This window comes from Cuculus canorus, chromosome 12 (assembly GCF_017976375.1).
Source record: "Cuculus canorus isolate bCucCan1 chromosome 12, bCucCan1.pri, whole genome shotgun sequence".
NCBI classification, from domain to species: Eukaryota; Metazoa; Chordata; class Aves; order Cuculiformes; family Cuculidae; genus Cuculus; species Cuculus canorus.
Window position 1 is genome coordinate 14,152,713 of NC_071412.1, and position 16,682 is coordinate 14,169,394.

Sequence of the window (16,682 nt, forward strand, 5' to 3'; positions counted from 1 at the left end):
TGGGATGAACATACAGAATATGCTGTTTCAGATGAAGTTTCGTGGCTATTAGGATCAGAAAGCCACGTGAATTCTCTGTCTGGTGCGAGTGGGTAGGAAAACTTTCAGATGTCCCATGATCCTGAACTTTTCTGATCTTTTTCAGGCCATGCTTAATTAATACCAAGTTCAGAAAGCAAAAATTTAAGCTTGAATTATTTATCACATCATATTTACAAAATGCACTGCAATACACATCATGGCCCAGTTCACAACAACTACAGATAAGATTAATCTTTCACCGATGCCATACTCCTTAATATGAAAATATAATTATCTAGCTGAAGAGTTTCTTAAATTACATACTTTCAAACTAGTATGAGCAGAATTTATCCTTGTGTCTGGTGCTAAGCCAAGAGGAAAAAACATTGGATGCAGAATCAATGAAACACCCGTTGGCTCTGTCTACCAACATTCCCAGTGTGCACCTCACATGGCCCTGTCAACATCTCAACTCCAACCTGGTCTCAAATACTAACGTAATATTTTCCACCCTGAAATGTGATCCAGAACCACAGGGACACACTGAAGGATCAAGTGCTTAGTTTGCATTAAGTCCCCATGAAGTTAACATACATTTATTTTGCCCTATATGCAAATCAAAGCAAGGAGGATATCACAGATATTGTTCTTACCTTTACTTGGAGCAATTCCTATCTGCATTTGATGAACAGTTACAGATGTGCATGGGAGTAAGTATAAAGTATTTGTTGCAATAACCTTTGAAAAAAGCCACACCTTATTGTCTGCAAAGTCCATTTTCTGCAGTTTCCTCTGGAATGCATCCAGAAAGATGTGCAATAAACTTTTAGAGTAAGTGTATATAAATATCTCTCTTTAATTTACTGTACTTCTAAAAACCATTTTCTCCCTTGACGAAACCCACAACGGCTATAGGAAAGCCCACCAATTGTTTTTCTGCTGATCATCAATAATGCACAGCAGAGTTTTAAAGCCTGACATATGGATATATTGATGGTAAAGAAGCTCAAAGAAAGATGAATGCAGTCCAGTGAGTGAAGAATGCAAAGTGGTGGTGGAGATATTAGTGAGCTTATAAAATGGATTTTCTTGTGGGAAAAATGCCCTTTCCAGGAATGCATGCCCAGTATCTTTGAAAAGTAGCTTCATTGTAAGCAGTGTGTAGAACTCCCCATTCTTGCATTTCATTTCATTTTTAAAAGACACTTGTCCACTGTACATTCTAGCCATAATTTCATTGCCTATGATTCATGCTTCTAGGAGCTGGGCTGCTGTGGTGACAACCTCTCTATCAGAAACAGAAGGCATGCATTGGTTTAAGGCATAAACGACGGGGTTAGGCGACAGTATCCCAGTGCTGCCTGACCAGCCTGCCTTGCTCTATACATTCTTCCAACTTGTTCGAGAAACAATTAACTTTTCCAAATGAGTTGCTGTTAATATAAATGCATTTGGATTGTCAGTGCTGCTGGTGGTTCTGCAGTTTTGTGCAAGAATATCAGTTTATTTCTCCAGGGCCTCTACAGAAGGCTGAGAGAGATTAACCAGTATTTTAGGCAGCTAAGTGTGAAATACTGGTTGGGTCAGTAATCTGCCCCCCACTGCTGTTATGGTCCCTGTCTACAGCCGGCAAAGGGACATATTAGAGTGGTGCAGCTCTGATTGTACCAAGATCTCCAACCTGGTCTCTCTGACTTCACTGAATGTTCCTCTCAGCCTCTGTGTAACCACAAGAACTCTTTGTCAAACCAGCATTAATTTGCTTTCTGTAATGCCTCTTCCGTGTGATAAGAAGCCCGGGAAAGAGGCATAAGGGCATTTTGGCACAAAACTAGGCTTTGTATGATGGAGCAGCTGTAATGATTCAGCCTTTAGAAAAAGGCTATCTGCATCCCTGATCTAGTGGGATGTGTCCTTGCCTATGGCAGGGGGTTGGAACTAGATGATCTTTAAGGTCCTTTCCAACCCAAACTATTCTATGATTCTCTGATCCCTACGTATCATGGTCCTTGGATCACCACACCACAACTGCACCCCCGTGGAGAGGGCTATTCAAGGAGAAAAACTCTGCAGGATTTCCAGATGATCTGCATCTCTCCTGAGGATTCTATTTACAGAAGGCTACATCTGGCTCCGGGGCTGGAGCCGTCTTCAACTAATCTGAATACAAATTCAATGAATGCCAATTACTGTCACCATCATGAGTGATTTAAATACTGGTAAGTCCAGCTGATCTTGTCTCAATCTCTTATCTCAAAGTTCACAGTCACGAGTCTAGTGCTATAACTGATGCAAGAGCAAAGTGAGACAATCCACTAAAGACTCCCAAACCCCCCAAAACAACAAACCCCCGAGGTTTACAAAGGTAATCACGAATTTTACCTGTCCAGCCTGCGAGACAGCAGCAGTAACCGGTGATAGGATCGCACCCATCTGCATGGCTACAGTCACAGCGTTCACTGCAATTAAGACCATATGTTCCATCCTTCCAAAAATAGAAATAAAAAAGTCTCTCAGTAATCAGTTTTTTGTTCTAAAATGTGCAAAATCATCTATCATGTCCTTCTTAATGCTGAATCGCATTTTTTAAATTAACACACAGAGAAGATAGAAACAACTCAGTGCCTAACACTTCTATACGGAACAAATGAGGAGTCACTTTAAAAAATGATGTTCAAGAAAATGCAGATAACACAGCAATAGCTCTGATAAAATATAATGCAAAGTATAATACATCTACTTGACTGCTAGAACCCCAATCTGTTATCTCCGCATGATTTCCCTCAGATATCCATAGACAAAACGAGAAGCTGATCTACCGTACTTTTACAAGGGCTCTATAGACTACGGCTTTAAAGGGGATGCAAGCCCATCCCAGTTGTACTTACAGGACATGGCTGGTCACAGTATTCCCCTTGCCAACCAGGGGAGCAGAGACAAAAGCCGTCAGCTGGCCTGCAGGCTGCTCCGTTTGTGCAATAACATGTCTGGTTACAGTTAAGACCCCAGCTTCCGCTTGAACATGGAATAGAGCAATCCACTCCTTGCCATCCTAAAGAAACATAGGAGAGAAATAGCATTTGGGATGCTTTCACGAAAAAAGAAAGTAAGGTAGAGACAGCAAGAAAAGCAGCTTGCAAACTGCAGCTCTTTGATTCTAGGATCAGTTTCCTCCTGATCTTGGTGTAAATTAAGACCATCTTGGAGTCAAAGACTGACCCTTTAATTATGATCTCCCAATTTCATCCACCAGCATCTATAGATACAGAAGGGTGCTACAGGTAACACTGTCCTGGCTGTTTACCAGATGAAGGTGTCTGATGCCTCTCTGGGAACTGCCTGGGCAGCACAAGAGAGTGCAGTACTGTATGGAGACGTGCTTATCGACGAGAATGCAAGAGATTTGCCATTTGATGCTGCCTGTTTCTTCCTTCATATTTTTTTGAGAATGCTCTTTAATCTAAAGAAGCTATTACACCTAAAAAAAAAAAGACCAAGGCAATCATTTCTAACCATTAAGGCTCAAATCTTAACTACCAGCCACACAACGGCTTTCATTACACTGCAGCTGTATGTAATGGAGTTGAGCAGTAACTCATGGTTTATACACCCTCATTAAATGGGGTTCTACAGTGATCCATTAATTCACGTTTGAAATGCCAGATTTTATTGTTATTTGCCTCACTTCTGTTTTAGGGCTTACATATGCCATACTGGCATAGCTCATTTTGGTATTCTTGGGGAAGGCACTGCAACACAGGAAGCATAAGAGAAAGAGGAACACCAACCTGGTGATTCTATGATTCTATGATAAGAGCTATGGAGCAGTACAAGATTTCTCAGGTGATTACTGGATACATGGGATACGCTCACTACCAGGCACATAAAGGAATTAAGGGCATGTAGGAAGAAAAGCAGTTAGTCTTGCAGACAGTCTCCAGAGGAAGAAAGACTTCTTGTTTCACCGCTCAAATGACAGCCACACCCTGCAGTCCTGTGCCAGCTCAGAGGACAGAGGATACCTGCACGTGGCTTGAGTGGCACAGCGTCAGGGCACAGCAAGGACCCGGAGCTGAGCAAGGGAACAAGAGCGGACAGCCAGGGCCACCTCACAGCCCCAAGCATAGGCTCAGCAGCTGGGATTGGCTTGGAGCTCACATCAGCAGGAAAGCCTACAGGAGCGAGATGAGTCCAAGGCGGAGACAGGCAGGCAGTCTGCAGGTCAGTGCAATGGGCTAAAGAGAAGATGGGCAGGAGGCTGCCTGGCCCAGTTGTGTCACTACAGGCACAGAGGGGAGAACAGGGCCTTTTGAGCTCTGGAGAAATGGGGCAGCAAAGTGATTGAGAAAAAACCAAACAGTCTAGGGATTGCTTTGCATTCCTCTGGAGAGGAGCTGTGGCTCTGCCAGCACACTTAGTACTGTGACATGTTCTTGCAGCGCAGCAGTTGAGTCCAGCCTCTGTTCAGGGCACAGACAAAACACACAGTCCAGCTCCTGTTGAGGTTTGACACTGGGCAGACTGATGAATTACTGACAGGCACAAGGAAATAGTGGAGTTACTGACTGCACAGCTGTGCCACTTTAAAAGGGGAGAAGCATTGATGCCAAATTACAGACAACTGTTAAATCTGAATTTTGTTTACCTTCTTTGCAATAGCACAGACCATCCACAGGGGAACATGCACCATCATTTCTGCAATTACAAACTGATGAGCAATTGGTTCCGTAGGTTCCTGCCATGCAGGTAATGGTGCAGTCATCTCCCTGCAAACCAAAAAAAGTCAGAGTCAGCTAAAGAAATCTGAATTGCAGGAAATTCTCATCTCTGCACAGGGAGGCTTTCTCTTTCGAAACAGTGAACAGAGTGTTATGAGTTGATTGCTGAGTCTTCAGCACTCGAGCAGTCACCGCTGCTTCCCATGATTATGTTGCAATTAGTGCTTTGATTGACTTGGAGGAAAGGGACGAGTTTCTGGCATTCATTCAGCAGGAGGTGGGGAAGTTACAAAAACAAACCTCCTAGAGCAGATGTTAGATCATTAAGCAAAACATCACTTACAAAATGCTAATCACAAAATATACAGTCTGAAACTGTGCAAAGGCTGCTCTGCATTTCTTGGAAAACATATTCTAAGAACACGGTGGTTAAAAATCTACAGGGTCTTGTACATGCTCATCTTCCACAGACTGGCGGAGGGGAAACCTACATGGCAGGTGCATTACATCTTTTTGATGCATAGATGGTACCTGCACTTGTTTTCAGTTAATTTGCATGAGATTGTGACTTTTGGAGTAACGCTGAACAAGAAGTGATGTGTATGTCAGAGAGAGGAGGCTCACAGAGCAGAACACAGAGATGGTCTGTCCTATTGCTGCTTCAGGTGTGGGGAAAGTGAGGGAAAGGAGAGAAAATAGTTATACATTACCGAAACACAGAACATTCAAGAATAAATTAGGGTATGCTGTATGTACTGGTTAGCTTGTGTGGCTAAAAGGAGAGACACAGTGTTACAAATATTGTTCATCTGATACAACAAGGGAATTAAAATGCGAGCACAAGTCCTTTAAACCTACTTACTGAGTCCCACAGTCAGGTCTACATATGTTAGCATATACTAGGTATTTTTTGTCCTTATAATTCTATGTGCAGTCCTGACTTCTACATCACAAATTAGCTCCTAAATTTACTTCTTCGGTGAGTCAAGCTTTAATAATTCAGTTCTATGTCAGAGCAAGCTATCCTGCTCCAAAGTTAAATTGTAACTACATTGCACAGTGTGACCTATACCATTGCTCAGGGGAAAAGACATTGGTCAAAATGTATTCTTCCAGGTGAGAGGCGTCACTGATAGGAGGATCCATTTATCAGAAGATAAGTGCACAAAATGTCAGCTTCCCTATGCCATGTCAAGTAACTCCAGCAGCCTGTATATCACAGCATTAGACACTGAGACAGTAAAAAGAAATATGAACATATTTCTGGGCACCATAAGCCCCCATATGCTTGCTGTAGCAGTTCTGCCTAGCACCAATATGACTCACCCAATTTCATACTAAAAACTTTGGTTTAGGGGGAAGTAAAAGAAACAGTTAAAATACACACGGCTCAGAAGTAAAGCCTACAAGCCTCTGACTTTTGAGTGAAAGCAGCGTTTGTAAAAGATGCTATCTTTGACCTTCGTGGAGTAAAACAAGCCCCCCCCAAAAAAGGCCTGGCAGTAAAAGGTGCTGTCTTGGCAGCCAGAAAATGCAAAGCACGCTGCCCCTCATTACCCTGCCAGCATGGCTACAGAATGAGCTACAGGAACCCAGAGACGAGCGGGATGGCAGAGGGGCACTCAGTCTCCACGCCTAATCAATCCTGTGCCTGACAATTAGACAGCCAATTAGTGCCACTTAGAAAGCTGTATCTTGTGTGAATGAAACTCCCAACTCATTTCATGTACAACACAGAACTGCTGGTCCTGCTAATAATCTCTATGACAACTGACCTTATCTGGATTTGAACTAGGGATCTAGAAGCAAAAGAAAATTCCTTTGGATAGGAAAGTAGAACAGTGATGCGGAGCTACAATATCCCCTTGGGAACCAGATTAACTAAAGCAGCATCTGGGTACAAGCAGAAAGTGCATTTCCAGTTCCTCCGCTGACTCCCGTGACTGCAGAGCAACTCACTTTACGTGTACATTCTCCCTGGTCATCGGCAGAACAGGCTGGTGCGGATGCAGCGGCTTTGTGTACTCTTTATTTTGTGTGGAGACACAGACACTTCGGGTAACCCAAAGGAAAGGTACATACATAAGCTAAACAGGAGGTTGTTTCATCTTTATTCAATATGCCCTTGAGTTTTGGCATTCACTTTAATATACTACACTTCATGGACTAACAGAGGTTGGTCCTTTTGGCTGTCCACCTTACCCACACTTACTTTGCAAACAAACCTTAACAACCGGCTTAATGAGATTTCTATCCCCCAGTTTGATGAGCAAGACCTTCAGAGCTCTCTGAGTGACAACTGCCAAACACACTTAACTTCTTAATTACATAAGAGGAAAATGCACTTGAACTATAGCACTGTCTGTAAGATTTTATTAATTATAAATGCACACCCCGTTATTAACATTTTGAACTTGATTTGGGAGGATGACCTACCAAACTAAATGCATTCAGGTGCCATTAAAGATAGGTAAATTCCAGCTGCATCTCACCACCTGCTCAAGTGAATAATGCTGCAGCGCACGTCTATCCAGTGGTTAATGAGTTATATATTCTATTAAACTAATTTCAAATGTTGTGTATTGAATCTTCCCTCTTGCAATATAGTACTTTATATTCCTGTCCTATTTAGTAAAATTAATCAACAGCTGTGCTCCTTATGTTGATTATTCTTTCTTCTACTAAGATCGGGAGGTTAATGAGAGTAGTGAAATGCCTGGATGTGGTGTACATGATAGGAAGGAGTAGTTAATTCAATCAAACACCCCTCCCTGAAAATGTCAAAGCTATATTAAGAAATTTAGCTATAAATAACTTAGTATTTTACCTCTCTATTTTCCAAGTCAGAAAGATCCATATGGACATCACAAACTTTCAAAAGTACTTGATTTTCTTATTGTTTTCACTTAGAAGGCTCAGTTTATCAAAATACAACCCTGAAATCTACCTAGTGTATTATTTCCTAATTTCAGGGGTCAAATCTGATTCTAACATAACTGCTGGAAAAACTCCCTTTACAGAATGTGGGATCAGGGCCAGGTCTAGTAGATGCCTTATATTGTGTGTAAAGCAGCATGTTCCTGCCCTTTGCTCTGCATTCCACCTCCGCAGCCCCCAGTCTGTGAGAGGGACCACAGCTCCACGCAGCTGCTCAGAAGCCAACAGGAGTGGGCCTTGTTATGTTTGAAATCCAACTCTGATGGGAGCATCCCAACACAGCAAAGATACAAGTGGGGCATCTGTGACCCCAGAGACCCTAAAGAGTCAACTCTGAATTGAAATGACTGGTGTTGGCTGCATAGCCAACACCACCTGTATGACCTTCCACACCTGTAAGTGCTTCAGAAATACTAATTGTTGCTGAAATGAAATGACAGACCTTTCTAGCACCACAAGATGTTTGAGCATGCAGTTCTTGTTATTGTTAATTCTCCCCTATGTATTGAGGGTTAGGACCAAGGAACCAAACTCCATTAATAACTCAGGCTGCCAGCTCACATCCATCAGCATCAAATATTAATAGACTCATGAGGGCCAGCGCATACATCTTTCCGGATGGCAGTCAATAATATGTCTTGTTTCTGTTCAGGGCGAGGGAAAGATTTTCTTCCTCAAAAATTATTATTGTACAATATTAGTAGAGCCCAAATCCACCCTGCTGCCTTAGGTGTGAGCTGTGTTAACAAGCTCTGGACAACTCATGAAGTGTTTTCCTTGGATTAATGCTGCCCTAACAGATTAGATTTCTGGTTTCTGTTAAAAATACACTCCTGCTGTAAACAATGACCAACTCCCTCTGAAATCCTTTTCTGGTGTTCAATACAAAGATTTGTATTTATTCCTGTACACTTTGGATCAGGCCTTTAAATCCATTAAATGTATTTTCAATACAAAACAAAGGACATCCCAGACCGTGAGGGTATTTAATAACCCAGCAATGATCAACAACATGTGGCAAAGGCTGCACCCATACCTGGCCTGTCTCAAAGTTTGACTATTTAAGGACATAAAATCAAGAATTTCAAAAGTAGCTATAATCTACAGGAATGAATTTGCCTTGGAGGGCTGAAACCTGGTTCCACTGAACTCAGTGGCAAAACAGAAAATCAATTTTTCAAGGCCTCTGCAATGCAGAAGACTTAACAGGGCTGTTACTGAACTTGGCCTCAAGTTTGCATGATAAAGATCTATGTGACAGGTTTGGTTGAGTGTTCTTAAGGTTTAATCTGTCAAGGTGCTGAAAATCCTCAACTCCTTCTCAGACGCTTCAGGGGGACTGACAACCCCAAAAGGCAAAGTATTTGAGCCTTTGGTAAGCTGTAATGTGACTCCAACTAATGCGAGACTGTTAAAACGGTCTCTGACTTCCTCCCTCTCCTCCTCCTCAGCCTTTTTTTGCGCAGATGAATCAGAGGTGCGGCGGCTGCACCAGCACCAGGGAAGCTCCGTGCTCAGTTCTCAGAGCTCCCAGTGCAGGCGTTACACAGAAAGAAGGGCAGGATGCAGTGCCATACTTACGGAACGATAAACAGATCAGAGAGACAAAATGCAATTGCTATTTGTACCTGATGTCTGTGTGTCCAGATAAGCTGATTGGTACGGATTTAGTACATAGAAGTATATATTTATATGTGCACACATTCCGCGGCACAGCAGTGTGCTGGTACAGAGTCTGTGCGCTGATGCGGATCACAGATACAATTCTGTATATTTACTTATTTAATCGTGACATCTACAATTAACCCAAAGTGGTTCTCCACAAACATTCCCTCAAGGTAAACATATGGTATCCAGCAACACAAACTGTCAGAACAAACTAATTTCCCTAATGGTGTTCCAGTGGAAATTAGCACGCTCGTCATAGCAGCACCAGTAGGAAACTTGGTACTTTTACAGGTCTTCTCCTCCACCTTAGACTCAAGCAATTTATTCGTGACCTTACCATACTGCATCTTTAGTTTTCCAGACATAATGATGTCCTCTGGCAGAATCCCTTTCCCCTCTGGGTGTTACTAATTACTCCCTGCAGATGCTATTATTGGTGCTAACGACAAAATGAAGAAGCAAGGTTGGGGAAGGATCTCGTGCCCCGACCAAGCCAAGCGTTCGGTTTGCAGGTAATCACTGTTAGTAACAACTGACAAATGTTCCTTTACCCACCTTTTTACTTTGTATGATGTAGCTCTGCTAGAGTTTGATATACATCTCAAACAGCACGACGAGAACACTGATGACCTTATTCAGTCTCCTTTTCCCTCTGCCCTTTTTACGGGAGAAGATGGGGTAAGATGAAAGGATGAGAAAGAGCTTTCTTCTGCTTAAAAAGTGACTTTGCAGCTCATGACTCATCCAAAGACACAACCATTGGCAGTCCTGAATGCCAAAGTCTTACATTATATCATAAAGCACTTGCAACAGCCATCTGCAAAACCTGCCCTGATCTGCACCTCAGGGGCATCACAGTCCTCGGAGCAGACTGTAAACCTGGCCATGCCGCAAGGACCAACCGCTGCCTTCGCAAGGGAGAAGAACTTAACTGCCTCGCTTCCTATATTCTTACAAGGACTTACAAACATTTACAAATGGATGTCAGCATTTTATTTCACCTCTGAATTTGTGCTAATATGCTAATTCATACAGCAAATTCTGCAGTAAATGCCAAGTTCAAAATTAGTCATCCTGGTAATAATTCTTACATTTGGTGTTTGACCAAAAGTATTCAGCAAAAGATGCACACAAACACAATGGAAACTTTATTTGTTATAAAGAGATTAGTAAGTAAAATTATTAAAAATAATGTTAATTTTAAGTACTTATAGTGCTTTAGTAAACACTATTTAATTTCATTTTACTGGTGATAGCCAAAGCCTTTGTTATGAAAAAGCGAAGCTGGGAGCACTGACTGTGAGAGTTACCACAAAGAGGTAACCATGGGTTGCCATTTACCAAACTCTTCGTACTAAATTTGGCTGAACTTCGTGGATTCCTATTTTGTAACCCCAAATTCATTCGCTGGGCCGCTACAGGCTGCTGCTGGCATAACTCTGGATCTCTGCACCTAAGGAGTCGGCCACTGCACATCGGCTCAGGGTTCTTTCAAATTGGAATCCAGGGCATGGGTCCTCAGGTCTCCTGTCTAAATATGTCTCTATCCCACCAACTCATGGGAAAGAGGTAACGGAGATGAGCTGCGCTGACAACACTGACAGCAGCAGGGCTGTCCTGGATGCCCTCATTCCAGACACAGAGAGGGTTTTTTCCATGTGCATGTGCCGTATGATCCATGTCCAGTCATGAAACACTGGACACGTGTTTTTTGCCTCCATGAAATCAAGTAAAAACAAATACAAATAAAAACTGCATTAAAAGAATTGGATTTTGCATACTAAAGCTCTGCAAACATGAGCCCGATTTCTGTCAGTGAGCACTGTTAATTCCCCTCAGCACCAGAGAATAATTTGCAAGTTTGCACTAAAAATATGTTCAATATCAGTCAGTTATGTGCAATTAAAATATCCACTCCTACTGTTTGAGCAACCTAAATATGGGCATTAAAAAAAGAAAGAGAACCCAATAAAGAGAGCAAGCAAGAGTTAGCACCCTCTGTCCTGCTTCCTGTAAATCAGTGGAGCACTGTTGCTGGCAAAGAAATCGAGACTAACTTTATAATGCATGAATATCTGCTTGGTTTAGTATTTAGGCTTTAACTGCAGAGCACTTCAGTGTCAGCGAGGCAATGAATACAGCATCACATAATGAAATGTATTCACAAGGCAAGTAGTGTGGAGGGTAAAAAAGATGATCACCAACCTCTGAACAAGAGTTTTTTATACACTCAGCACTTTTCACCTAATAAAATATCACAAAACACATTAAACCAGGAGGGACCTCTCCAAAAACAGGAGATTGGATTTAGACTGGGTAAAACAATTCCTACATCATTTTCTCGGGACATTTTATCCAATGAGACGGCTCATCCCGCCTGAGAGGACAGCCTCCTACAGGCAGCCTGCAACGGAATGCAGTGCAAGCAACACAGCCACGCACGCATCAAACACCACGGTGGAGGTCGGCGTTCAGATAAACGGGATGGGTGGGCAGGGCTTGGCCAGTCCCAGCAGTCAGCGACATAAGGGCAAGATGTAAAAATAAACTCCTACTTGTGTTCACAGTGGAGCTGGGCAGATTGTTTACGGACCAAGATACTCCAGGTGGAAATGAAAACATCTGTAATACATGGGCTTGGATTTAGTTAATGGGAAGATACATTATCAAGGCAGGTCAATCACGCCTATCTCAGGAGGATTACTAATATACATTACGGGGCCAGCTGGATAACTGAGTCCTCCTTAGTTAAAGCAATTGAAATCTGGAATAGGGCCACTTCAGATTCACTCAGGTGAGGCAGGGAATAAACTCTCAGAGTATTTTAAACTTAACTCTGGGGAAGCTATCAAGAGTCAAACATCTGTGGGGCTCAAATAATCAACTTTGATCACAAATTACAATTAAGTGTCTCAAAAGGTAAAATGCCCCCAACATAATGTGAATTATTTCAAGTCAGTGGAAAGTATTTACATGCCTGAGAAGTCTGTACTTGGTACACGTGCTCTTCATGAGGCACTTAACAAGCTACTCGTGTCCAAACTGCAGGACAGAAGCCAGCTAAGTATACTGAACTACTAAATTGCGGTTCTTGAACACTACTGGTAAAGACAATAAAAGCTGTTTTCTTCTGTTTGTTTGGGTTGGTTTTATTTTTTTAATGGAGATCTGAACTGGAGTTCTCCCTATGGTAAAGGAAAGGTTTTAACACACATGCAATTCCATCATTTCTTTTCTCAGATCCGGGCAGAACAGATCAGTGGCTAAAAGGAGCCTAAGCCATTTGGAAACAGGGAGAAGCTTTTCAGCGCAGTACAGACTACTTCAGAGTGAGCAATCAGACCTGGCAATGACAATTCTGCACCAGCTATTTTACGGGAGTAACTTTGTCTGGAAATCACATATGGCTTCTGTTCCATCCACACAGCCTTAGCAGCACAGTCCAAGATTTACCTTGTAGAACAATTGAGACCTCCTGACTTTTTTGCAATAATAAATCGGGGCTCTGGCTGCCAGTGAACAGTTCTGCCAAAAGGACATCAGCAAACCCAGGAAATAAAAACTATCATTTATACTTTAAGCCTCTATGACATTCTCTGCAAGAAGATCCACAGTTTAATTACGAATACAAAGGTTCTCTGTTTGCCTGAAATCCACTGCCCAATTTTTAATTGGGAAACTTCTTATACTGTGATAAATAGCAATCAGGCAATCCCCTCCTTCCCCCATGGTGTAAGAGACCTCTCACATATCTACCCTCCATGACCCCTTTTCTAAGCAAAATCATTGCACTTTAATTCTCATTTTATGGGAGCCATTTCACAATTTAATTACGCATTCTCTGAAAAGCACTATCTTTGTCTTTAAACCTGCTGTGCAATCATTTAATTGGTTGCCCCTTGTTCCCATGTTATTAGAAATAGTAAATAACCATTCCAACCACTCATGTTCTATGCACCATGCACAGTTCCATTGATCTCTATCGTGTCCCCCTCAGCCATCTGTTTTCTGAGCTGTGTTCTTGCTTATTGAGTCTTTCTTTGTATAGAAGCTATCTCATATTAAAGATTATCTTTGCCACCATTTGCTACTTCCATTATATCCTTTGTAAACAGGAATCAGCCAAACTATAGGCAGTAGCGTGAGATTTAGATATATTATAGATTTATACAATACCAGAAAAATGCTTTTTCCATGCTGTTTTGTTCTCTTCCTGACCATTCTAACTATTCTGTCTGCGTTTGCTTGTTTTTTGACTGCTGCCAAGCACTCATTTGAGTTTTTTGGAAAACTATCCACTGTGATTGCCTGATCTCTTTCCCTGCATGGTAGGAATTAAATCAAAACTCACTTTTTGTGTGTTTACTTAACATTATTTTCCTGTTGTCTATCACTCCGCATTTTTGAACACTGAAATTCAACCCACCCAGTCATTCAGAAACACAAATCCTTTCCCCAAATTTGCTTCCAGCTTTATATTGGACAATCCCAATAGTCTTGCATAATTTGCAAGCTTTCTTCCAGCATTCTTCTACAGCTGTACTATACAACTATGGACAATGTCCACGCACAGTCTGAAACCTAAACTTCCCCCCCCACGCACACTGTCTGCACTCACCGGCGTGGTCACTAGCTGAGACCTGCATCTTTCTGTAGCAGAAGCTGCCAAGGAAGTTCAGGACATCAGTGCATGCCTGAACTCTTGTTCACACAGACTGGATGGATTGAGTCCAGGAGGAGTTAAATGTGCTGTACACAGCAGGAATCCTCAGCTGGTCTCTTGCTAAGAGCACTGAAGCCACAGAAGCAGCAGCGTGGATGGAAAATATTCAGGTATGGGGCTGACGATGCTAATGCCTGTGGTTGACCTTGGTTCTGAGCTGCATGATACTGTGCGAAAGGATCAAGGCAAAAAAAGAAAGCATCTAAAATAGAAGATATATTATGGCATTAAATGAATAACATTCATTGTCAACTTTAAGCTAATGGGACTTGTAATGTCCCTTCTGAAAAGCTGGTAAATAACCTGGACATCATAGACAGGCAGATAAACAGATCTCCCCTTCAAACTTCCCCAGGTTTTCCTAAAACAAAAATCCTAAAGCAAGAGAGTCCAAGATCTGCTAAACTTTCTGTTACTCTTCATCATAAGAAAATACACTAGGATGTTCCGTTTATACGTCTGTTCATAAAGGATAAAGTCTTTCCCTTTGACAGTATAGTTAGAGACAGATAAAATTAAAAACTATTCTGTGACTTCAATCCAATACTTTGGTGGTTTTAATGAAGGAAGTTTGCAATTTGAACTACCAGGAGAGTCAGCTACCAACCCTTTCATGCAGAGATCCACAGATAACGTGGATACAGGTATATACATTTAGAAGCTTAATAGATGAAGAGACACTGCTACTGGCAAGCAGTTTATTCCTCTGCAAAATTCAGATCAAATAACTGGGTCTGAACAGAGTATTGAGCTTCTTCGATTGCAAATGAGGCTACAGAAACGGAAACATAACTTGGCATAGCCACATTGCCAATTAAGGATAAAATACAGGAAATATGTCAACTAGCAACAAAGGCAAAGTCATTCAGGCTTTCTACATGAAGTTGGTTCCTTTGGACCCACTTACAAAAACTTCGGAGTTATTCAGGTAAATAAAACTGCAGCAGAGCCCAGAAGTAAAATGAAATCTAAGAAGAAAGAAGGCGAGACTTGGGATTTGCTCACAGTTCTTATCAAATTATAGACCCTGTGTGTGACTGAATAAGTTCTTATTAGTAGAGGCAGTCATTGAGACAAACTGTTCTTGTATATCTGGGACAATCTTATCGAAGTTAGCAGTTGTGTCCAGGTAAGCTTGGGCTGACAAAGTAGAATTTGAGCTGTCACAGACAATTTCTGGAGCTAGTAGAGAATGAGCAAACAAAGTTAAATAGAAGTAGTTCATAAAAGGGTTGGAAAATTCCATTCAATTCAAAGAAAGGGAAGTAGTTTCCACAACTGAAGGAGACCCACTGTGTCTGGTGCATCCAATGACCTTGTTAAATACTCTGGTACAATAGCTCACCTGCTCAAAAGCATACAACAAATGCCCTGAAGTGAGAGAAGACCCTTCATTAAGGCTCATGCAGCCAGGCGCTGACATGAACACTGTCAGGGTTTAGGAAAACACAGGCTCCTAAACGCTGTGGCTGCCGGCACTCCAGCAGAAATGTCTAATCGGTCAATAGGAGCTCCAGGGGGAGAACACCAACAAACCTAATAGGCAGCAAGCACCTGATTCATTGATATAAGAATCAACAGGGGAGCAGCTTAAGCTGAAAGCCTGGGAATACACAGGTGGCCTCCTCATAATGATCTTCCCCATTGGGATCTGAATGCAGGATATCTTTTCCTGTAATACAGCAGAGCCAGAAGAATCCGTTCATGAGTCATTACTGAAATACTGGTTTTAGCCCACATCCAGTTTCTTTGCAGTGAGGTGATATTCATTGTTTCCCAGTCTACATGTAGCAAGGCCATCTCAGAAGTGGGTCAACTTTTCAGAAAGGCGCTTGCCATTTAACAAAGATGCAGCACAATCTGGGTGGCCCTGCGATGCTTACGAAGGGTGCTGTTCCAAAACCTCTGAGTACCTGTGCTCTTTGTCCCCAGAAAATGTCCTACAGGGGCTTTGAAATGGATCACACGGCCACACTACCAAGCTTGACCTGAAGCAATGGATTGTGAAGGTAAAGCGGCTCCGCCTGCCAGCATATTTGCCAGTCACTGCTGATAGAAATGGGGTTTGTGATGTACATACTGATCCACAGGGAGCTGGACTGAGACCAAAGTCATTTCATGCAGGCCACTGCACAGCCAAGAGAAGATAATTTTCAATCTGCACTGACCTGGCCTGGATCAAACCTAGGTGCCTAGGGACACAAAACTTTATAGTCTGTTATTAGTCCCAAAGGCCTACAAAAATATATAAGTACAGCCATTTTACACACATAAATATGTGCTCTTGTATGCATAGAGGAGTGGGCAAGAAAATTCAGAGGTCACCAATGACAAGAGATATCAAGGTGCAATTCAGAGGTAGTTATATCTCCCATTTTTTAAACTTATTTTAGTTGAATTTCGCATATCCTTGTCTTTCGCTTTACCTCTGGACCTAAAGGTCACATCGATATCTGTTATCCAAGAGACTGTATTTCCTTCTTGCTGACTTCGACAAAACGATCTTCTCAAAACTCTTCAGAACACTTTGAAACTGCCAAGTCTTTTTGTTGTTTCCTCACCTGAATCCCACTACTCTCTCTGTATCCAAGCAAGGACTTTCTCTCTGGTTCTGC

At 42.0% G+C, this 16,682-nt stretch overlaps 1 protein-coding gene across 10 annotated transcripts in view; it reads right to left on the reverse strand.

The window, feature by feature from the left end:
- MEGF11 (multiple EGF like domains 11) overlaps window positions 1-16,682 on the reverse strand; it is a 291,395-nt gene that overhangs the window by 57,178 nt on the left and 217,535 nt on the right. For all 10 annotated transcript variants that reach the window (XM_054077403.1, XM_054077410.1, XM_054077406.1 and 7 more), the window contains 3 exons: window positions 4,667-4,787; window positions 2,910-3,073; window positions 2,404-2,506 (listed from right to left, as the gene is read on the reverse strand). In XM_054077403.1, coding sequence (XP_053933378.1) covers window positions 2,404-2,506; window positions 2,910-3,073; window positions 4,667-4,787 — 388 coding nt within the window. The remainder of the gene's footprint in view (window positions 1-2,403; window positions 2,507-2,909; window positions 3,074-4,666; window positions 4,788-16,682) is intronic.